The sequence below is a fragment of the Antrostomus carolinensis genome, unplaced genomic scaffold, assembly GCF_000700745.2.
Source record: "Antrostomus carolinensis isolate BGI_N321 unplaced genomic scaffold, ASM70074v2 scaffold9675, whole genome shotgun sequence".
Classification (NCBI taxonomy): domain Eukaryota; kingdom Metazoa; phylum Chordata; class Aves; order Caprimulgiformes; family Caprimulgidae; genus Antrostomus; species Antrostomus carolinensis.
Genome location: NW_010315694.1, coordinates 41,392 through 65,454, shown reverse-complemented (window position 1 = coordinate 65,454; position 24,063 = coordinate 41,392). Strand labels below are relative to the sequence as shown.

Sequence of the window (24,063 nt, the reverse complement as noted above, 5' to 3'; positions counted from 1 at the left end):
CTCTGTTTCATAAAAGGCAATGCTATAATGGTCCAGTCTTTGTGTCTCACAGCTGGCAGGTGCTCCTAGAACACACTATTTTCTAACCAAGGCAGGGAAGAAGAGCTGTATAGATTGACTCATAGCTCCACCTCCCACTGATTTCAAAAGCACAAATTACACACTTGTTCTGTGCCATGAGGATTTTTTAATTTTAAACACCACAGGGATTTAGGGGAAAGAAAAGATAGATCAAACATTTATTGTTGGTTAATCCCAAAATAAAGTAGCTATCCACCACCATAACTTTTGAATAACCACAAACAGAAGGATATGCTGGGGCAGTTGCAACCCTCATATAAACTGTAGAAGACCTAACAGAACATTGCAACTACTGATACCTACTGTTACTTTCTCTAGTCCTAAAAATCCATACCTGCACTTTGGCAGTACCAGGTGGCTTGGTCTAAACATCTGAACAGCAGCATTCCAGATCCCACCAGCTCCCCTGGCCAGATGTGCAACTTGCAAGGGTTTTCACCAAGTTCACTACAAATCAGAGGTGCAGGGTGAAGGCTGGCTCTCATGGGCAGTGGCAAACAGTTAAAGAAAACAGCTTATAGCTTTTCTTCTCTCTTATTTCTGTTACATTCTTAAAATCACTAAAATTAGCTGTTATTCAATAGTGAGAAATTGCAGTTGAAATAAGTTTTTTTAAAAAAAATGTTTATTTCATTTTTTAGAATTCCCAAGTTTCTTTGTAAGTCAGACAGAAAATTCCTTTTTGAAGCAGGACTTCTTATGAAATAAAATAATCTGACTTTCAACCATTAATAACAAAAGTATCTGATTTATTTCAACTGTCTTGTAGAGGGGACCTGCCTTAGATAAAGTTTCAAATGATCATAGTAATTAGTCTGGTCTTCCATAGACTCAGGCAATGAATTCATAAAAGTTCCTGCCTTAGGTTGTACTATCATTTATCCAAAAATTGTGATGAGTTCTCAGCTCCAGTTTTTGTGTTGGGCTGGTTTTTTGTTTTTGTGGAGCAGTCTTATTGCAATAGATATCTATTTAACTTTGATTATATGATAATGCTTTCAAAGTAACACCCCCTGATTTGAAACAAGAGATTCAGCTCATGCTGTTACAAGAGGCTGAACATGACAGTCATTACATCACTTCACTCAGGCTCTGAAGTCATTGTATGGCTCAGTTTGATGACTGTGGATTCACTCCAGCTCTTCAAGAATAAAAGTTACCTGTCCGGTTAAATAATACACCATGCTCCCCACTCAAATCCCACCCTTTCCACAATATCCACATTTGGGCCTTTTGTGGATTTCATTAATTAAATTAAGCAATATTAACTGCTCAAGCAGTTACGTTGCTATACCACACATGCTTGATCTGCACATCACGAGAAAAAAAGAAATCCAGCTAAACAGCTCTCCCATGCAAAAGCAGATGTAGCCCAGTAATAGTAGGAAGTTACTTGATAACACAGTGCTATGCATCATCAGCAGTGGTGCAGGTGAGTCAGAAGTCAGGAAACCACAGGCCAGAAGACAAGGTGGTATTTCACCAACACCATTATAGCATCAGAAGCCTTCAGCAGTACTGGTTGCATGGTGATATAAGGACTGGAGTCACGCAGACACATAACTGGCCCCCACGGGTGCCTGGGGTGGCAGAGGAGCAGACTGCTTGCAGCGGGGCCAGCACAGGGTCTGCAGCCCCTTGAGGGGCAGTTGCGAGAGCTGGAAAATCCCAGTTGCCACCAAGATCCCAGACCATTTTGACACAGACTCAGGATCACTTCCCTCACACAGAAGTTTCAGATTGTCAATCAGTGTTACCTCCAAATTCTCACAGGGTTTCTACAACCATTTAGCATCTAATCTAAGGCAAAAGCCCTCACAGTCTGGCTCACAAGCCTTGCAAGGTTGCTAACTTCCGATAGAAAGGTGTTAAAGGACCAGAAACACCTCTTTATCCGAGTTCTGACACACCAACACAGCCACAGGATCCAACTCTATTTCTAATAATTATTTTGTTCTTCATAACCACATAAACAAAAGCTGTTGGACAACACCTCTAAATATCAGACTTCATTTAAATGATACATATAAAACCTCCCCAAACTGCACTCATAATCCCTTTTTGACCTAAATTGTGACAAAAGCTGAAGTGACAATGAATAAAATCAATAAGAAATTAAATCTTCTCAGAACTTTCAGATCATCTGTTTAAAGTGTTTGGGAAAAATGAAGAAGAAGTGACATTAAGCTGCATTTCTCACTTGGATAATACAGAGAAGACCATACATTTCTGGATAATACAGAGAAGACCACAGGAAACATCTTTCTTGTAAGACAATCTAACAAATAACCTGTTTGGCTTAGTATCATCTGTTGCACATAGCAAATTTGTTCATATCCTGTTAGAATCAATATTTTGTCTTAACACACGATTTAGTATGACCAGAAAAAAATGTTCACATTCACATTGCGGATTTGGGCCTTACTTATAAATTAGTTGCTCCATTTTTCTCAAGTTATTTCAGAAGTATTTCAATCCGAGGTGAGTTGACACAAGTGACAATGATAACAAAAGCACAAGCTGCTTTGTGTTATTGCTGAGGAGACAGGTCCTGAGGACTGAATTACTCAGGAGCACCTTCCTCTCAAACTAGAAGCACCTTCTAGAGTCTACTAGACTCGAGAGTCTACTTGACTCTAGACAACTAGAGTCTACTAGAGTCATCCCATTCACCACTGAGGGAATGCTAAGTCACAGCACCCAGGATCCACCTGTATCTCCAGCTCAGACACACAGCCGACATCAGAAGATAGCACCTATTTATCACTAACACATGGGAGACAGGGTGGTCCCACACTGGAGGTTCTAAAGTGGGATCTACACCACCAGTCATGCATGCGATTGCACACGTGGGCTAACAGTCTCCAGGTGATGAACTTTATCAGGCTGCTAAGGGAAAAAGAAGAAAATACGCCAGGACACCTTCAGTGTCTGTTCTTTTTTGATTCTCACTTTTATTACTTATTTTATTACAGCTGTGGGTTTTTCCCACAAAGACATGGGAGGACAGAAATAAGTATGGAGTATGAGTTTGTATTTGCAGCTGAGTCACCATCACTAGTTAATTAAAAGAAACAGGCTGAAAATGTTCTCTGGTAGCCTCTAAGGGCTGAACTGCTCTTTGGAAGTGCCCAGATCTCTCCAGTGACTGTGATTATCATCCTACACCACTCTGACACACATTTACCTACAGCTAGAAGCTTGCTTCCCTCCCCCATATTTTTTTTTTTTAATTTGGAAAGCATTTGTGCACAGTACAGCAAAGGAGGGCTGCTAGTAGGAGTGCAGCAGTAGCATCTATGAAGTATTTAAGAAAGCCCAATGGCAATGACCTAACTCTTCATATACTTTATCTGAACACCTACTTACGCATGGTCAGTAGTGCACCCAGGTGGCCAGGAAGGCAAATAGCATCCTGGCTTACACCAGAAACACTGTGGCCAGCAGGACTAAGGAAGTGATTGTTCCCCTGAACTTAGCACTGGTGAGGCTGCACCTCGAATACTGTGTTGAGTTTTGGGCCCCTCACTGCCAGAAGGACATGGAGGTGCTGGAGCGTGTCCAGAGAAGGGCAACGAAGCTAGTGAAGGGTCTAGAGAACAAGTCTTACGGGGAGCAGCTGAGGGAACTGGGGTTGTTTAGTCTGGAGAAGAGGAGGCTGAGGGGAGACCTTATCACTGCCTACAACTACCTGAAAGGAGGGTGTAGCAAGGCAGGTGTTTGCCTTTGGTCCCAAGTAAGAAGTGACAGGATGAGAGAAAATGGCCTCAAGTTGCCATTTAGGTTGGATATTAGGAAAAATTTCTTTACTGAAAGGGTTGTCAAGCATTGGAACAGGCTGCTCAGGGAAGTGGTTGAATCACTATCTCTGGAGGGATTTAAAAGCACTTAGGGACATAGTTTGGTGTTGGACTTGGCAGTGTTAGGTTTACAGTTGGAGTCTATGATCTTAAAGGTCTTTTCCAACCAAAATGGTTCTGTAGATGTAAGACTGGTTGGGATCTTCTGCCAGCTGACCTTGCAAGCAAGACTATGAATCTAGCAGCAATACTCAGGCAGGTCTGATACTTGAACTCCACCATGGATAAAAAGGAAGTGTCATAGCATCTAAAGCAGAGGGAATTATGGGTTGGAACATTTAGACTACTACAGATAAATCACAAAGAAATTAAGCATAAGGCAAAGCCTAGCCTGGGATCTACAGCTTTGTTGCTCTTATCTGACTTACAAATAAATGAAGCCAAGAAAAGGGATACATCAACATAACTATAATAAACTGTGCTGGGTTGACTCCAACCAGCAGATGATGCAAAGGCAATCACTCACCATCTCCCACAAGCAGAGTGATGTCCAGCCAGTCTCAGAACAACAGCTACCTTAAAATACTTCAATCTCTAGCAAAGACAGACCTCGAGACCAGAGAGTGCCTTAACATGACAAACTTGAAGGGTCAGGTTATCCATTTGACTTGAGAATAGATGCTCCGTAGCACTGAAGATTTCTTCAGGTGACAACACTTAGAGTAATCCAGATAAGATCTGTATGAGGTATCTAACAAAAATAACTAACTGCTCTCAAATAATAAGCATCAATAATGTTTTTGCTTCATATCCAACCTTAGCTGCCCAATGTAAAATAGAGAAAAATACAGTTTTAAACTGCAGAAGTTTTTTATTTTCATTTGGAGTGAAATGATGTATCACATCCCCCACACCCTTCTGCTTTACACAGAGTGAAAAAAATACACCACTTGGAAAGATCCATGTCTTCCAGTAGTGGTTTCAGTTATTGCTACATTCCTTCCATTCTAAGGCCATGCAAAAACCCTGCAGAGTCTGGTCTGATATTGTGGATAGTGTAGTTACTTATAAAAAGCAGTTTGTCAAAATCATCCCTATAGTGCATCATATTCATCTACTCACACAGAAAGCAGCAGCCAGCAAGATGTACCACTCCTCCTGCCCACACCTGCAGAATTGTGCTCCACTCCTGCAAAAGGGACAAAACAGACCTCTTGGCAAACTTTCAGACTTCAAATCGGTTGCATAGCCAGCATCAGTCTTGACAGCACCTCTGCTTGTGACTGTTATAGACAGTGCTTCATAAAATGGCTGCTTAGTGGAAAGATATTTGAAAGATATCAAAGAATAATCTCAAAAGCTGTGCTCAAGGAGTCATCAAAAGGACAAGATGATGTTCATGCTTTTCTCCTTCTTCAGGAGCACCGAGTGATGGGTGTTGATGAAATACACAGCATCAACAAGGCAGAGTTTGTTTTCAGGGGGTGTCAATTGATCAGGGAGCAAGTTCAGCTGCCAGTCAGGAAAACAGACAGTCACTCACACGGTACTCAGAGAGCTGGTCCCTACTTACCTTCACTAGGCAAGGGAATGCAGACATTTCAGCCCTCCAGATATGAGCAGCCATGGATGGCTGCCTCCATCACTGTCCCTTTTCCCCATCCTAGAATAATTCCTTAGAGTAAAAGAGAGGCTTTGATTTATTAGAGCAATTTAAATTTTACCACAATGGAACAGGTGCTATAAAAGGAGGACTTAAGGAAATTCAATTCAGATATTCCAATAAACTCAGGTGGTCTGGCAATTCTCCCTTGCAACATAAGGCAAAAGCCATGGAGAATTTCCAAAATGCCACAGAGTTTTTCCCATGGCTCCACTAAGCGATAATTACTGTTTAGTATATTCATAAATTCCTATGAGATCATAACAGATAATGACATTTTGCTCTTTCTGTGTAATTTATAAAGTAGTACATCAGACCAATAAGCTGATCCAATTTCATAAGTGCCAGCTTTCTTCATTTGTTAAAGGATTATCATACATTGTCTGCAGCTCAACCAGAAATTTCTTAATGAAGTCACAGTATGATCCCTCAAAATTTTTTTAGGGTTTTCCAAGGGGGTTGGGGTTTTTTTTTTTAAGAATTCTTGGGAGATGCAAACTTCCACTCTTTGATCCCCAAATACTTTAGCTTTAAAGAACCGAAGGAGAATACAAACAGTGTTTGTCACAGGAGGAGCAGCTGGATTAGATGCTCTGGATAAGCAGAAATCTCAGACCTCCAAGCAGAAAGCAGCATCTCTGGGATGGCGTTTAGAGTGAAGATCAGGTGTAGACACACTGCTGCTGTACTCTCCTCTGAATAGGTGCCACCTAAGGGCTGATTGTAGGAAGAGCACACAGACTCAACAAGTATTTACGTGGGCCTCAGAAATCCCACTGAATTACTTATATCATGAATGAAGTAATTTTATGATCATTGGACTGAAAAAAATAAAAATCATTGGATTCATTTCATTCATTCAGAGCACTGCAAAAATATATAGTAGTGTTCTCCTTGGGGTTGGGTCATCGTCAGCAAGGAGGGTATTAATAAAAATCTCAATCCTATATCCAGCTATCTATTTCCACAGGACTTCTAAGGATTTGTCTTTGATAAATAAGTCAAATTCAGTCGGGATCAGCCACAGGTGAAAAAAAAAAAAAAATAGAGTAGAATACATGTGCACAAGGACCATGATCTCCTAAGTCTTGATGTCTTTAAATTTTTTTTTTTTTTTTAAAGCCAGGAAAAAAAGAGAGAAAAACATTAAAAATTCTTAGGAATTTATTTCAAATTAATCCTATCTATATTCCTAAGGGAAATAGGGTCCACACAATAAGGCTTCTTGGGATACCTGGCACATCACAGCTTGGGGATTTTGCATTGACCTCTGAGTCAGGGTCAACAGTATAAAGCAAGGGGCAAAAATCAGATACTGAGGTTAAAGGCAGAGGGTAAGTGTACAGCTGACTAGTAGGTGCATTAAGCACATGTACTTTTGTGCCACTCCGACCAGAGCAGGATCTACAAATAGTCTTCTTATGCTTCCTACGCTACTTATGAATATTTCCAGAAACATAGTAAAGTAGGAAAGAAAAAGATAGCTGGTTATTGTTATTTCTATTGACAGCCCAATACTCATTTCCCCTTACGTTTCCATGTCTTTCCAGCACCATGAGAATTACCTTAAAAACTGCAGGATCTGCTAAAGAATGCACGTTTTAAAGGATAATTGAACTTTCCAGTACTTCTGCTACATATGAGAACTGACTCAAGTGGATACAAAAATAAAATACCAAATCAGTCCTCCTGTCATTGAAAATACACATACTTTGAATTCCACATGTCTATGAAAGTAAAACACAATTACACCTCTAGAATAATTACATTTCAATCAGCAGCAAATACCTGGTTCTCTGAACTTTAATTAGAGAGGTATGGGATTTTGCCTTCAACATCTGACCAAAGAATAAACATCCCACAACAGTCAGATAGAAAATGGACAGCAAATCATGAGAGAAAAGTTGTCTTAGCTGCTAATTGAATGGAGCTGACTTCCATTTCCTGATGTGTATGATGAACTCTACAGGACAGGGATGACTGCACGTAATCCTAGGTATGTGCCATCTGGCACCAGTTCAACCAGAATACCTGTTTTTCTGATTTTTTTTTTTCTTCTCCTCATTTCTTCCTGACACACTGCTTTAATGCTATTGACACATTTTAAGTGAATCTATGGTGTAATGTTTTCCTTAAAGCATCATATGCATCATTATGCAGATTACGGTAATGGCCAAAGTGAAATTTGCAGATATAACATGCTCAAACTTGCTCTGTTTCACAATGGAGTAATGAATGCAGCTGTCCAGATGTCATTTTCTAGAACACCTCACTAAAAACACAGGCTAAGGTCTGCAGACAAAGCATTTACAAAGTGCTTGGAAAGTAGTCTCATCCACTCTGAAGCTACCCTCCTGCCAAGCTTCTCATTTCCAGCTCTGCTTTTTCAACTTAATAATTTAAAAAATCTCCTTGGTGAGTTGGGAAATAAGGAGCAGCAGAGGAGTTCCATTGCTCTACAGTGTTAGTGACTGGCTGTGTGGTGGAATGCTAAAGGAAAAATATCTCCACACCCTACATTTTAAACATGGATATGCCTGCAATGAGTCTACTAACTCTGACGAGGGTATAACAATGCTAAAGGCAAACAAGGGCTGCACTACAGTTTAGGTGTAGATGCCTATAGGCACTTTGCAATGGGAACCCTTAGCACCAGAGATGGAAATGAATGTATTGCAGAGGGACAGAGATTGGTCAACCTCACAGCAACGTTGCAGAAACCTACTTTAATTCCCACTTGTTACAAAGCTGAAGGAGATGTTTGTGGTGGTTTGGCAGGGCCATAATTAGTAACCATAATTAGCCTTTTACAACATTTTTTCCCCCCATTGGGGTTATGTAATGATATTTTTGTTTGTTTTGAAGCTGAAGGTTGCATGTAAAATTTAATTACCCATTGTAATGCAGGACTTTTTTTTTTTAAAGAGAAAAGGATTTGAGTTTTTGTCCATAATTTTCTGAGCAGCATTTTCCTCCAAGTTATCACACCTAGTTAATCAAGCTTTGCAGCTCTATGTGTTTATCCTTAAGGTAAATGCAGCCTGATATTTACATCAATGCCCTTGGTTGCAACTACATGAGGCATGAATCACAGTCTCTGTGCCTTCCTCATCACAATTTGTGGTTTGTATGGCATTACACAACTCCTAGCAGACCTGAGCTGACTTAACTGGGATGGTCAGCAACCCAATAAAAAGTTCACAAAAAAACAAACAACCAAAACAACAACCAAAAAAAGCCCCCCACACCAACAGCACTGCTGAGCTTAACTGCATTGGTGGATAAAAATGCAACAATCAAAATGACAGGCATGCTTATGCACCCATAAAACTACAGCAGGGAAGGTGGAGTACACAACAAAGCTTGTAGTTAGTAATTTACAAAGCTTATAGTTAGTAACAGAATGTTTCTCAGGTCTCTCCTGTATTACTAACCCCAATTCTGACATACTTTGCCGGACACAGAAAGGTCCTTCTGTCAGACACAGTTCATTTCAGAGAGATTTGCTCAGACATTTGCAGGAAACAGGACAGTAATAAATATCATTTTATGGCATTCCTACAAAAACCAGCAGTCTACAGGCTAATGAAGCTACTGTTCCTGTAGCTCAAGGTCTTGTCTTAGGATATTTTGAGGAGTGGGTGGAGAGTCATTGCAGTGTCATGTGAAGGGGCACTATCTCCTTTTAACGCTTTTGAAAAATATAATGGGCATGAAAGAGCATGCAGGTATGTGTCAGTGCTAAAGCACAGACTGTACAATCCAGCCACTTTCAGGACAAAGTTTCACTCATCACCACCAAAACACCAGTGGTGATGGCCTTAGTGGGGGGGCATCTGTGCTGGGAAAATGAAGGATCAATAGAAGTGAGGTTCAACACCATTGCTGCAGTCTTCCCCTTCCTCCCAGTTTGATATTTAGGAAATCCACAGTCAGAAGTTATAGTCTCACAGAGAAAAGAGTTATCAATATTCCTTCATGAAATAAAGAATATTTTCATGGTTTAGAGGGGCAATCTCATGCTTTTGTGCAACTTTATTGTGCTCTGCTACTGTTTCACCAGGAGAGTTAGAAGTGGAGGAAGAATTATTAGATATACTCTATATAAATATTGGAATAGGTAAAGAGACATTTTCTAGTGCACTAATCTGCTACTTAGACCACAAGAACCACAATTCCTCACAGCAGTGCTTTAATTATATCATTACACCTAGGAGGGAGCAGCACAGGTGTGTGCATGATGACATGCCTTTGGACAGGAAGCAAGCTTAATAGTATCACCATGAATTGCAAAAAATTAGGTCAGAAATAAATTAGCACTCAACAGCACTTGGCAGGCTCCTCACCTTTCTTCCTGAGAAAAATTCCACATCCAACTCTCATAGACACACATGGGCCACCTGAATACACAGTTAATAACCGCAAGGACCATTGGGTTTTCCAGACAGTAACTGCTCAAACATGTCTTTACATTGGGTCTGGCCATCTGTTAGTGAGGCCCCACTTCTGACACAGATGTCATGTGATTTACATGCATGTTGTAGTTCCCACTATGTCTCAACCTCTTGTCATCAAGAGTATCTTACCTCCTGTCCTCGTTTTTAGCTAAAACAGAGCTGGGTTTCTTTTTAGTAGTTAGAATAGAGCTGTGCTTTGCGTTCAGCCTGGGATTTGTTATGAGAGAGACACTGATAACATCCCAGTGTTTGCATTTTTGTCACTGGAAGTGAAGGACTTTGTGTTCTGTTAGTCCACAAGCACAAGATTTAAGGGGGTGAGGAATATTTAAATTAATAAGCTAAATTGGTGTTTGGATATGCCAATGGGATATTCCATATCATATTACATCATGTCCAGTATATTAGTGAGGCTCTCTGGCTTTCCAGGATTGCGGTTTGGGTTCAGGATTGTCGCTCCTCCAGGATCATTATCTGGGAACGGGCCGGGCTTGGTCAGTGGGTGCTGAGCAGTTGCACTGGGTGTCACTCATTTGTATATTTTATTACTATTATCATTATCACTACTATTTTAATATTAGTGTTATTTTAATTTTTCTTTTATTTCTATTATTAAACTGTTCTTATCTCAACCTACAAGTCTTCTTACCCTTGCCCACCAATCCTCTCCTCCACCCTGGGTGTGGGGGAGAAGTGGGTGAAGGGCTGTGTTGGCTGCTGGCCAAGGGCTAGTCCGGTGGAACTATCACACCTCCAAGAAAGGAAGTGGGAAAGGAAACTGCCTTAGAGTATTACCAGGTGAAAAGGTAGCAGTCTGTTTCCTCACCTTCACTTTCACCAAAAAACCACACCCAGACAATCTGTAAAGACAGGGCTCCTTAGTTATTTTATGGAAGGCTAAAAGAATGTCTGGATTACCTGGAACCGAGGTAAAAGCAATCCTGAAGCACTGTTACTTCTTGCACATAAATTAAGCTACTTCGATGTGCAAATCCAGGTTCATTTAAATGCTTATCACTTACACAGATCATTCACTCTGAACATTTTTAAGAACTAGAACCACCCAAGTTACCCTGCCACAGGGCAAATACAAAAGTGCTGTAAAAAAAAAAAAAAAAGTTGCTGTTATTGAGGACTCAGTTTCTCCACTTCGATGTCTTCAGTTGTTTCCCTGAGCAGTCAGTAGCCCTCTGACAACTGTACAAAGGTGCAAATCTCTTGTCTCTACTTGCTGCTCTGACCACTGACTGTCCCATTCACAGATACCTTTTGTCTGAGAACGTAAGCCACGCAAGGCTCAGACCTTGTCTTCACTAGAGCCTTGCTCAGCTGGAAACTCGAGTCTGCTGCATGAATAACAGCAAGTGCAGTAACACAATCAAGTTTTGGAGCACTGAATTTGCCTGGGTTTCTGTTAGGAGTCCTTTGATGCCCTGGAGCTGCCCCAGTAGCTTCTAGGAGCCCAAAGCCAATAATCAGAAGAATCAGAGCCAGGACTACCTACAATGTCTCAGAGCAAGGACAAGAGTCTTGAACCTGGCCTCGAGGTAAACTAGGAGCTAGATGCAGTCACCCAGGCTCACAGTTGTAGGACTTGGATTTTTCCTCCAGTGTGGTTTAGACAGAGATTTTGAGCAACACATTTGAAAGAAAGGAAAGAAAAGACAGAAAGGGCAGCTAAGTGAATAGCTGCTCATAGAAAGACAGAACATTCAGGATCAGAACCCTGTGTCCATTAACATATGAATTAAAATAAATCAATGACACTTTTAATACTGTTCAGTATTAGCATTGCTGCAGCACCAACATCAGCCATATATGGTCTCAAAGTGCTACAAGCAAAATCTGTTCTTTTGGATAATCTGAGACACCGAGAAGGGGAGGGATAAGAAAATTTGAAATCAGAGCCCAAGGAGCACCCTTTGGATAATATTTTGTAACAGCAGTTCCAAGCCTCTGCACACTCTCTCTCTCTCTCTCTCGTAAAATATGAAATATTTTGAATTATTTCAAAGGATTAATCTGAAGATAAGTTTGCTTAAATGGTCCAAGTTCCCCTCACCAAATCAGTAAAATATTTGTTGTGGTTACTTCCTGCATTGTCCAGCAATCTTTCAGTGGATGTGTCTGCCTACCTATATAAACATGTTTAATTGTGGAATACAGAAATTCTTCTATTATAAGCTTTTCATGAAAGAATTCATAAAGTGTTTCAAGGGACCCTGCATTATATATAAAAAAAGACTGAAAGGAATGCATAAGTTATCAAATTCACCAGGTGCAGGCAGTGACAGAATAATCAAGAAAGGTTACATGAACTTCCTTTCCCTAAACCAGCACAAGGTAGGGCTACAAAACATTTCCCAGAACCTCATGATAAACTTTGTCTGTCTAAAATCAAAAGCCGCGATTACAACATAGCAAAGACTACACCAAAGACATCACTTCACGTTCTACATCCTGGCAAGAGAAGGAAATTTGGCAAGTAAAATTCCATGGTGCTCCAAAGTAGTTCATGTCTTGCAGAATGCCATCAGACAATGACCATGAAACTTCATGTGTTAAGAAATTCCCTTTAGAACACTAATGTTAGCCCTGCCATTGTGGAAGAACTTATAGAGAAACTGTGCCTTAAAAGACTCCATTGTATATGCCTAGCAAATTTGAGTAGATACAGTTTTTGCAGAAAAACATTCCACATTCCCATCTACCCACTGGTATCTAAATACTTCTATCTCCACAACATCCAAGCATTTCTGATTAGGAAAGGACCTCAAAAACAAGAAAGCAGAAGTAAATCAAACCATGCAGTTCAACTCAGATTCACATCAGAAAAAAAAAGGAACAACCCAGGAGGAAGAAAGGAAACACACATCCTACTACAACCAAACATTCAAAGGCATGGCATGGTGGCATCCTGAAAGGCAGCTGAGACAAGAAAACTTGAAAATCTTATAGGGAAAAATATACAAAAGTCACTCAGCAAATATGACAGATGTTCAAATCCTATAAAGCAGGTAGCTGTGTGGCACCAATTATAAAGAAAAAATATAACCTCAAGTTGCTGTGTCTCTTAGTTTGACTTAAGGACATAAAGGATACATCCTTCCAGATATCAAGGAACTCTAATTACCCAGATGAAGTCATTGTTTGAAATACATCTAAAAATTCAGTTTTGAGCCATGCTTCCTCAAAGAGAAGTCTCACAATGTAGAGATTATTTTCTACTGCTGTGCAGCACCAGTCCAAGATGGACTTGGTGGGTCATGTTCTGACTGCCAGGTATCCTGATGTAATCAAAGAAACTATGAAACACAGCATTACGTTGACTTTTTTGATTACTTTTTATTGGAATAAGAAAGAAATGTATGAAGACAAGTGTTCGTAAGAAAAATTGTGAAAAGCATATTAGCAAAACAAATATTTATTAAAAGAGAAACACATTAAAAATCAAGAATCATACCTGTTTATAAGATTTTACACCATCGTAGAAAAGATAAATTTCCTGTCACCAGTTTTCAAATACAGAATCAGTACATTCAGCTCAATGTAAAAGCCACAAAAGTAAAGTGTTTGTTTGCTGCTCCTTTGTATTAGGTATTTTCCAGCTGCATAATTCAGTACTTTCCTCTGAGCTTTCTGCAAGGTGAGGTGAATTCCACCCCACAGCATAGCACCATCTGACATTATTTTATTCATTCACATTCATACCTTGAATATTGGTGTTTCTAAATTATATAGACACACACAGAAATTCCTTGAACAAAGGTCTGGCTGAATTGCAAGCCCAAGTATAACTAAAAAAATATCTAATTCAGACTCTTCAAAGGAGCCTTCCTTCCTCTTACACAGAAAGATGAGACAGCATTTTTAAAGTTTCATCAGCTCATGATGATCAAACTGTAGAAAGAAGCAACACAATCCCATGATGTGTCTTTAATTATGAAATATAAACAATGGAACTATTATTTCCTCAAAAACAAATGGCTACCAAAGGAAGGTACTCTTTATTCAACTTCTGGGAGACTAAAAGCCATTGTAATCCTTGAGAAAGGTAGGAAGGAAGTACCAGAGAACTTTGAAACCATGAATGACAAAAATGGAAAGCAGATAACGACTGTTCAGTCTTGAAAGTACACGGGCATCAGCCAGTAGCAAGTTGAAAGCGAAAGGACACATTTCCCCTGTCAGTGCATTGTTACAATCTGTGGAGCTCCTTGCCAGATGATGTAAATTGAAAAAGTTCATGGAGGGAGGTTCAAAAAGCAAGAGAGATAAAGGTATAGAAGAAATCAGTGTTTCCTTGAACACCACTGCAAATTTGAAAAAAAGAGGTGCTTCACTCAGTGGAGTCTGGAAAATTATTCTCCAAATGCTTGAACTGTTTGAAGAGACCTCCCTAGCCATGTGGCATCAGCCACAGCAGGATGAGATCCTGGGCTAGATAATTCCCTACTCTTCCCCACACAACAAAACAGCATCCGTGTTGTACTGTACATCCCTTGGGTTTTCATGAGAGCCTCTGTTACCTGGAATTAATTTTCAGTGTCAGGTGTGCTACCTCCTTCCCAAGATGACAGTTTCCAGCTATTAGTTTTCAGTATTTTGTCTTGAACCACATGACTTTTGTACACTGCAGCCTGTCTGTATTCTCAGCTATGGAAGCTGTTCATGTGTTGGATGTATTGATGAGGTTCTTCAACTTTCTTCTTTGCAGAGCCAAGTTCAGAGTTTTGAAGAGAGTGTCCTTACTGTTCAGAACATTGTAGCGATTCACTTCAACTAACCTGCTGAAATCATATGGCTCAAAGGTAAAATTTAGTGTACGGTAAGGAGAATCTTTTGTCTCAATGATGAAGTCACCAAAGGATTTCTCTTCTTCTGACTCACGTTTAACTCCTGCAGCAAGAAAAGAAAAAAAACACACAAAAAAACCAACCCCAAAACAACACAAAAAACCAGCTGTGATAGACTCATTTTAGTTGGATTCTGCAAGGTGGATATTACAGACAACTCTGTCGAACCTTAACTTTTTCCCCAAAGCTCCTCCTCAGAGATTTCAGCTCTTTCAGGATCCAAAATGCTGGGAAGATGAAGGTAAAGTATTTTTACCCTTTCTACTTCCACTAGACTCCAAAATACAGGAATAAAATACATTTTTAGTGTGATAAATTGTTTAGTGCATCCATTATTATCATGCTCAAAATAGGAAATACAAAGCTCAGTTCTTCCTGGATGTGCTTTCTACACTAAAAGACACTAACACCCTGAGTTCAACTAACCTTAGGAGGATAGTATATACTCTTCAAAATATGGTAACTCATGGTTTTAGCACCCTAGCACTCAAATTGAAACACCAGTCTTGAAAGATTAATGTTAAAAGTAATTTGCCAAAAACAATTTTGCTTGTTGCTATTCTAGAAATAGTAGTTTTGAGCCATATTGAAGCCCAACACTTAGAAACTCTTCATCACTGATGAGGAAACGCAGCCAGGGCCTGGCAATCATTATGGTATTCATACAGACAGCATTAATAGAGTGCCTTACATCTCCCTTGTTTGCATCAGTCCTGCACATTCTTTTCTATGTATTACAACTTCTATATATTCCAAAGGTTTTCTTCAGGATGCTGTTTCCTCCCAGCACGGAGAAATAGGACACTGAATTTTACACTCTTCTTAAAGGTAGAGCTCTATGCTTCAGCCCAGTGCTCTTGCTTGATAGACTGAGGTAGGCCTTACAGCTTATATTAATCAGATTAAATGAAGCAAGGATCATTTATCTCTTGACCTTACACTACAAGAGCACGGACCATTTAGCATTGAGTTACATGATCTGACATACAGATTGGTCCCCAACACTTTGCTACTTAGAGGTTTATTCATATCCAATAAACAAATGAACTTACTATTTGATCTAATTTATAGTGCTTCCCTATATATTCAGAGTAACTAGAAGCAAACAAAATCAGGCATTAGGGCAAAAAGGTTCAGAAAGAAGCAAAAACATTGCCTAATTTTGATTCTTACAGCCTTTAGATATTTTTTTTTTTTTATTACTGTCAGCCTCTTTTCCCACTCTCCCTTCCAAAAAAACTAGTGGAAGCTGATTCTGCATTAAATGAAAGTAACAATTTAATAATCTAAGAAGAATGAAAGGAGGGAAACTAAGCTCACTGAATTTTCCTCATCAACACACCCAAAGGATTGTAAAAATAGCTCTTTGAGATACAGCTCCCTTACCTGGAGCTTTGTATTTCTGGAAGGTGTCATTCACCAATGGGAAATGGAGCACAACTGGAGCCTTTGGATTATTCTCATCCACAAACATGTAACACTCTTTTGGCTTCTTTTCATCTTCCTCACTCAATTTGATTTTTGGAAAAGGGATTTCCTGCTCCTCACAGTATTTCTGAGTCAGCTCTAAAACCTGTTGTCAAAGAACAAAGAATAAAAATAATACCAGCAACACCTCTAAGATTATGCAACTACAATCCTTCAAGGGAGAGAAAATTTCACAAAAAAAAAAAAGTGACAGAAATCCAACTTCAAATTGGCAGAAACAACTTATCTGGGTGTGATACAGAAGAAGAATGAAGAGTGGAACCGAGAACTGCTACCAAACATAACCAGTTATATATTCTCCTTGACTTTTCTGCACTTAAAAATAAACACTTTCATATACAGGAAATAACTTGTTTGCATGAAGAAAATAATCAGTAGCCACTTTTCCATTAGAAGGATACATCTAAGTAACGAGGATCATATCAGCTAAGCAAATACTCCTACTTTAGTTAACAATCTATTTAGGCTTCCGAAAAGTTTTGAATCTTATTACAGTTGTCACTTTCCATCTCCTCATGTCACAGTAAAAAGCATAGTACAATGACATTTGAAAGAGGTAAGAACTTATTTTAATGCACTCTTTCATTAGTGTTTGTGTTCAATATTAACTGATCTGCTGCCATTGTGAATATAATTCTGTGCATTTATCTTCATGTAATATTGCTCAGGTACATCTCTCACCTCAAACGGAGCTTCCCAGGAAAAATTGAATGACAAGATAACATCCACATCCCTCTCTGGCTGAAGTACCACAGGAAAGGGAGAATTAATAGAAAAGCCACCATCCACTAAATACAAGCTCTCTTCCATGGGGGTCAGCTGGTTGGGAAATGCATCCAGATGAGTGCCTGGAAGACACTCCAAGTAACACAAGTAACTATAACGATTCATTACACACCTCTCAGTACAAGCAACAAACAAAGCTTATGCCAGGGCTATGAGAAGAAAAAAGACACTCCAACATGCACATTCATCTGAGACTGACCTGTAAAGTCTGATGATGAGCTTGCCTTATATGACAGAACATACGTAGTAGATGAAATTTTTTGCTATGGTGTAAGAAGGGGTAAACTCCCCAACTTCAGTGGAACAAAGTCAAGCTGACCTACTTTCTGTAACATCAACTGTTACAGAATATTAACACACTATTTTATATCCCAGATACAGACAGACTCATTTACCTCTCCAAGCCACAAATTTCTTGATGTTAACATAATCTTTATGAAGATATAAACCCTGCATGAAGTTGAAGGCTTCTCCACATGTGACCCGGGACTTGAATAAATCCTGAAAAATTTGTAACAAGGGGCCCCCCGGTATAACCAAGCGAGTCTTCAGTCGTGTTGGATCTCGGAAATGGAATCTTCGGCAGTCATCTGCAGAAGCCACAAAGGGATGCAGAACACATAAAAAATGCTTGTCAAGCTCCAACATTTCAATCAGACTTTTTTTTACAATATTTAACCAGTTGTCCCAAGGCTGAATTTGTCCTCTAATAAAAAAGTATTGTAATGAAATTTAAATGAGCTGCATATTCTATAGCTGGATAATTTACCTGCCCTGTTTAAAGGAAATATCATTACTCATAAATTATTGTCCGTATTCAGTTCAAACCCACACAAAGAAACCCTTGTTAACAAGTGACAATCACATCTGTCTCATAAGACAACAATCATCCACACATAGTAGCATTTACAGTTACAATAACAAAAATGGGGGGGGGAACTAGGTCTGCAAAAGCAGAGAAGAAAAAAATCTCTCCCCACTTACTATAAGGCTATACCTATGCACCTGAGCAACACTCAGCTTTTAATACTCTTCCTTTTCACTGCTAGGGAGGCATTGTACAAATGGACAACAATGCATAAACATAGAACCAGCTTATCCAAGACTACAAAAATCAGGCCAAGGAGGGAACTGAAAACCTATTTTCCACCGCCTGCTTAGCGGTCCAGCTTCTAGTCTTCCTCTTCTCATAACTAAGAATTGTGCACCGCAATACGTGTTTAAGATAGCTCCCACGAGAAGCCCAAACTTGTAGTCATAGTCAGATACAAAATTTTTAAAAAGGAGGAAGAGAAAACATACTAAAAAACTATAATTACTCTCTTCACTTTGTGTATGATGGAAGGGAATAAAATACAGTACAAGAGACACCTGTCCCAATCCATCCTTTATGCTAATCTTGAAAAACTACACACAACACATTTTTGAGTCATATTATTTGTTCGACCATTCCAAAACCAGGAATCTTGTGAAAAATCCTATTATTTTAATGTATGTTCTTACCTACAACTTTTATAACATCTTTGAAAGAATCTAGAAAGCCCAGTCCTTTACCAACCACCTTCAGGCAGATATCATCCAAGCTTGCAGCAAAGGCACTGCCCCACATTCCTGAAGGAGAAATGTGGAAAAATTTAATACTCAAAAGGCTTTTCACAGTGTAACCAAAAGGTTTATAATTCAACTGCCATTTGTCCTGGGAGAGGGCTGCCACTTGACTCCTACTATTATAAGAGGTGATGTTAGAATTTAAACCTTTTAATCAATCATGTGACAAATTCTGATGTAGTAATATAATGCAGGAACTTCTCCAAGAGGAAAGCTCTTCTATCACCAAGGGAAAGATAGTAAGAGAATGGGAACACTTAAAGCAGAATTTTCTGACAGGCAGCTCATAACAGAGTCTTCTTGTAGATTCAGGACATAAGACTGTAATACAATGAACCTACACTTAAACCTTTGGAGAAAGATCTGATGTTTTTTCCTTCTTCAAATTCTTTATAAAGAGACAAAAAGACAAGGGTTTAAGGTGATGAGTCCCAAAAGCAGCACAGTTCCTTTCCATCTCCCCATTTTTTTAATTACTGTAAGACCACACCTTGTAAGAAACAAATCCTAGGCTCTGGATGTTTCTGGACGAGTCGCCCCATGAAGAACTCACTGTCGAAGTCCTCTGTTCGGACAAAAGCTCCGTATTTGCGAAATCCAATTTCATAGGGAGTGAACTCACACCATTCTAAGAACAAGCCAGCAGAAAATTTACTCATCTCAGAGTAAATATAAGTGAAAACACTCATTTTATTTCTGTTCACACAAGGGAGACAGAACAGAGTATCTTTCCACTTCTTTCACCATCACTATGGATTTCCCTGCCACTCCTCTCAGTGAGCATCTATCTTATACATGACTTACAAAAACTCTTGTACAGGCTTCTACTCTCTAAAGAAAATCTCTTTTCTTCCTGCCTTTGGAAAAAAAAAAAAAAAAATCTCACCTTTCTCCATCTTGACTTTCTCACTGCAGAAATAACCTGCCTATTTTACTTCCACTTTAAACCATTCTGATAAATCCCTTTTCCATCACAAATAGAAGATACTTCACTTTTCTCAGCCTTTCTTCACACCACTTACCATCTCTCAGCAACTATTACAGTACTAACTTGAAAGCTTATTTGAGCCACTGTGTCAGACTTCACTATCTGCTTATCAAATTACCTCCTCATGCTTGAAAGCTTTCCACAAATACTTACAATTCAAATTCATTGTGATACACACACATTCCTCCAGAACAAAACAAACAACAAAGTCCCATAGTGGTACACAGATGGACACAAGCGTATTTGTTCCTGTCTCACTTTATCTATCCACTTGTTTCATCATATTAAAAGTTTCAAGTGAACTGGAATAGGACTGGCCTTCACTTTTCACTGTAATTGCAAAACCAGCAAGAACTCAGGCTGCTAAATACCACAGTTTTGATGATGCATCCTACAAGGTTGCAAATCCATCGCTTTAAATGAATCCTACACAAATATCTGAGACTATACGATCACCTAATTACCAAGTACTTCAATTCTCGGATTCAGACACAGACTAGTGTATTATAAGAATCCCAGCTCCTGAAAATTTCAGGTACTTTCTACTAAACCATGTGGAGTGGCCAGCAGAATTGAATCTCATTTCTCTGGTAAAGCCACGATGAAGACATTTGCAATCAGGATGACAACACTCCACCAATGAGTACCCTATTGTCTCTTGCATTACCAACTGCTGCTTGAGCCCTATTCACTACCCAAGGAACTGGACAGGTAAAAGGAATTTATGGATTTTAGCAAACAAAAATAATTTGCCATGTTCATACCTGCAAAGTCATCGCTGCTAATACTGGGTCTCACATTGACAGCTGCATAGATAGGATAGGGGTTCTGGGCCCATTTCACTGCTTCTTGCTGATCAGACAGCTTTGATGGATCTTCCTGGTCACAAGCATGGAAAGAGAAGTACACTTTAGTCAGGTAAGTTCTGTATCCATACTTTGATAATTGATAATGCTGCTGCTTAGCATTTCTGACTAATACTACTAATTTAAAGTCCTTTTACCTCCCTCTGTTCATGCATATGGTTAGATTTTGCCAGAATATTTCTGCAGTTGCATATTTAGAATGTCTGGTGTTTATTAATAAACTAGTTACCACTCTGATTTCCAATTTCAATTAGCAGAGCAAATACTGCATAGTAACACCATTTTGCAAAACCAACATCATTCTCTCAGGCTTAACCTGCCCAATACAAAAGCTATTAATTTAATAATAGTCATTCCAAATAAACAATTTTTCTATAGTATTGATCTGTACAACTTCAAAATTTTTTACTAAAGAAGGGTGCTGAGAAACCCAGGGCAGAAACAGATGCGAAATCCTTATGTTTATTCCACAACACCATCTATTCCAGAATAGCTGACAAAGGTAGAGAGTAATTGGTTTCTGGATGCACAACACATGGGTGGGCAGAGCTCCCACCTAGAAGACAAACAGCAGTACACATCCAAATGTGAACTCTTTTACCTTCTGTTGTAGGAAATATTCCACAATAAGGCCCCATAAATCTGTAAAGGAAACTTTCCGACCACTATTCTCCATTGCATTCAGCTCCTGGAAGTAGTATTTCAGTCGTTCTGGGGAAAACGCCCCTGCTTTGCTGCTGGACACAGCACCCTGAGCTCTTCTGATTGCATCTTGAAGGTCTTTCTGCGACCAGTGAGGGTCTTGATACAGTGTCGATAAACACCTGAAAATACTTACATTAATGTCATCAGTAATAATAATCCTCGTGTAAACAATAATTTTAGCTAATTATAACTAGTGCTGTAGTATCAAACTAAAAGCTTGAGAAGTCTAGCTAAGAGATAAAACATCACGAAAAGAAAAGAGATCATAATAATGGATGCATACAGCAATAGAGGCCACAGCCTTCACCAGAACACAGGTCTGATTAAACGAGAAACTAGCTTGGACTCTTGGCTATCCACATAAACAGATGCCTATCTTTGTTTGAAAGTCTGTCTCTGGATCAAAAGGGGCAGGCCAGATCACAAGGTTAGTGGGAGAGCACTAGGTACATAGGGGTTAATTTAACACACAAAGCTCTAGAAGGGAGGATTATACTGCCAGGTCATACAACTCCTCAGTGAAACCATTTCACAAAAACAATGTGTACTCATGAGGGATGATTTCTCCACAAACTCCAAGAATTGAGCTACAGAAATATTCTAGCCACATGTAGAAATATTCTAGCCACATTTCAGCACATTGCTCCAGTCCACCAACGGGCAAGCTGGTGCTATTCCTCTATTCAGCTGCATACACCATTTTGGAAGGCAGTGACATAGTGGTCCATATGGACATGTTCCCAGTGACTTACACCACCTATCTTCTTGTCAAAAGCAAGGAAATGGGGAAAATTTTTGAAGCCAGGGCTCTGAGGGAACACACAGCAGTTTTGTTCATGTAATCAGTTCTAATATTCAAATGCCAGGCTTTCAAAAGCAGTAGATTCATCAATTTAGCCAGTAGCTCTATGGGTTAGAAGTTAAAATTAATCTCTTAAGACTCTTTAGGATCCCCATCAGAAACTCACAGGTGAGAACCAGCAAAATATTTGACTTCATTGTCTGTCTACAGATGGCACAAATGCAATTGTGGCCTTATTTTGCATCAACACTGTTATATTCACCTATAAGTTTCTGGAATCAACATTGCAACTTACCAAGTAGAGCCAGAAATCCCACACAGATATATTGTGGCATCCAAAAGTCCCAGCTGCTGAAGCCCAGCAAGACTGCCATAGAATGATGTCAGTGCTCTTATCCCACCTCCAGACCCCAGAACCGCTATGACTGGAACCTGCAGACAGCAAATTCAGGAGTCATAATCAGAGTCTTTTGAATTGCCAATAAATTACAGAACTAATCCCATTTAAGTCTCATTCTTATGAAAATAAGAGATAAATTCTTTATTTCTATTTACATTTCAGGTTTGATTTCAACCACAATTATTATCTCTACTTTGTATTTTAAATATATTGTTTACTATAAAACATAGTAGTGTCATCTTAGGGGCAGTCACTTACGTATATTATCACACATTTACTTGCATGCCATACAATATACACAGAAGACTAAAAAAAAAGGCAATTGTTCTTACAACAGCAACCAAAGATCACAAAGCAAGGTATCAGGTTATCTAGATATGATAGTGTCCTCAAATCAGCAAATAGGAAGCTGTTCCTGTGTTCTGAGTTTCAATGGAACCATTCTGAAACAGATTTTCTCATAACAATTCAGAGCTCAAAGACCAAGATACAAAAGTTCAGCTAAAGCAAGTACATACATTCTGAAATTTTATTATTTTGTGTTCCAAAACACATCCCTAAAAATTTTAGAAATAAAATAACATTTGAGACTTCAGAACTGAAATGGTACAGCAATCTATCTCATGCCACAGTTAATGAAAACCATGTTTTCTGTTGGTAACAGTCAAAGAATCCTACAATACCTAGTTATGAGCCAAGCACAAAGGATTTTACAAATCTCACTACAGCACTGTGCTCAATACCTCATCTTTTGGAGGGGATTCTTTTAAGTGAAGAGTCTTCCTCAGTGCCTCAGAAACTATTTTCTTCCTTTTGTCCAAAAATTCTCTCTCGTCTTTACAGAGGTCAAAACCCAGTCGTATATCAAGATCCCAAGTGCTGAAATAGAAATTAAGACAAAAAACCCCAAATTTTGGAGGATTTCTAATTACCAGAGAAAGCAATTTCTGTCAATACACAATGTAGGTGCTGATCTGAATCACTGGATCAAAACTCTTAAATGAAGTTTTAGTGTATGTCTATACACCAACTATTTTGTAACAACAGCTTTTGAAATCAAAAATTAAACTTCTCCCTATTGTATTTCTCCTTTAATGTCTAAATACAAAGCTTGTGTCAAACAGTATTCAGATTAAGCTTCAGGAATTTGACAAAAAAAAGATTCTCAGTAGGTGAAGAAGACTGTATGAGGATCAACTGGATGGAGGAATGAGGGGAAGAGTAATTTTAAAGCAGAAGTTTCTGAATTTAAGAGGCAAAAGGTTACAACTGAATATCAATAAACTTGCTATTGGTTTGTAAGAGGGGAGCAGAATCTTCAGCTAATGACTACATACCCAACGACCCTATGAACTTATCAGCCAACTGCTCAGTTTTGTCTGCTATCCTTCCCTTATCACTCCATTCTTGCACCCTTCCCCTATTTTATAGCTCAAGATCTCATCATCCGAGATGTCCCTTCCTATTTGTTAGTACAGCACTGCACATGTTCTGGGAACTATCTGTACCTAACTAACAAAGCTACTTAATATTTACATCACCAGCTATTTTATGTTTAAGTAT

General features: G+C 39.1%; 1 protein-coding gene across 1 annotated transcript in view; it reads right to left on the bottom strand.

Moving 5' to 3' along the window:
- Positions 1-14,670: 14,670 nt before the first annotated feature.
- The window catches only part of PLA2G4F (phospholipase A2 group IVF), a 24,219-nt gene continuing 14,826 nt past the window's right edge, over positions 14,671-24,063 (bottom strand). Inside the window, exons 11-20 of the mRNA XM_010168029.1 lie at positions 23,244-23,379; positions 22,396-22,532; positions 21,195-21,417; positions 20,492-20,606; positions 19,230-19,367; positions 18,635-18,742; positions 17,527-17,721; positions 17,027-17,193; positions 16,244-16,430; positions 14,671-14,900 (exon numbers count right to left, since the gene is read on the bottom strand). Coding sequence (XP_010166331.1) covers positions 14,671-14,900; positions 16,244-16,430; positions 17,027-17,193; positions 17,527-17,721; positions 18,635-18,742; positions 19,230-19,367; positions 20,492-20,606; positions 21,195-21,417; positions 22,396-22,532; positions 23,244-23,379 — 1,636 coding nt within the window. The remainder of the gene's footprint in view (positions 14,901-16,243; positions 16,431-17,026; positions 17,194-17,526; positions 17,722-18,634; positions 18,743-19,229; positions 19,368-20,491; positions 20,607-21,194; positions 21,418-22,395; positions 22,533-23,243; positions 23,380-24,063) is intronic.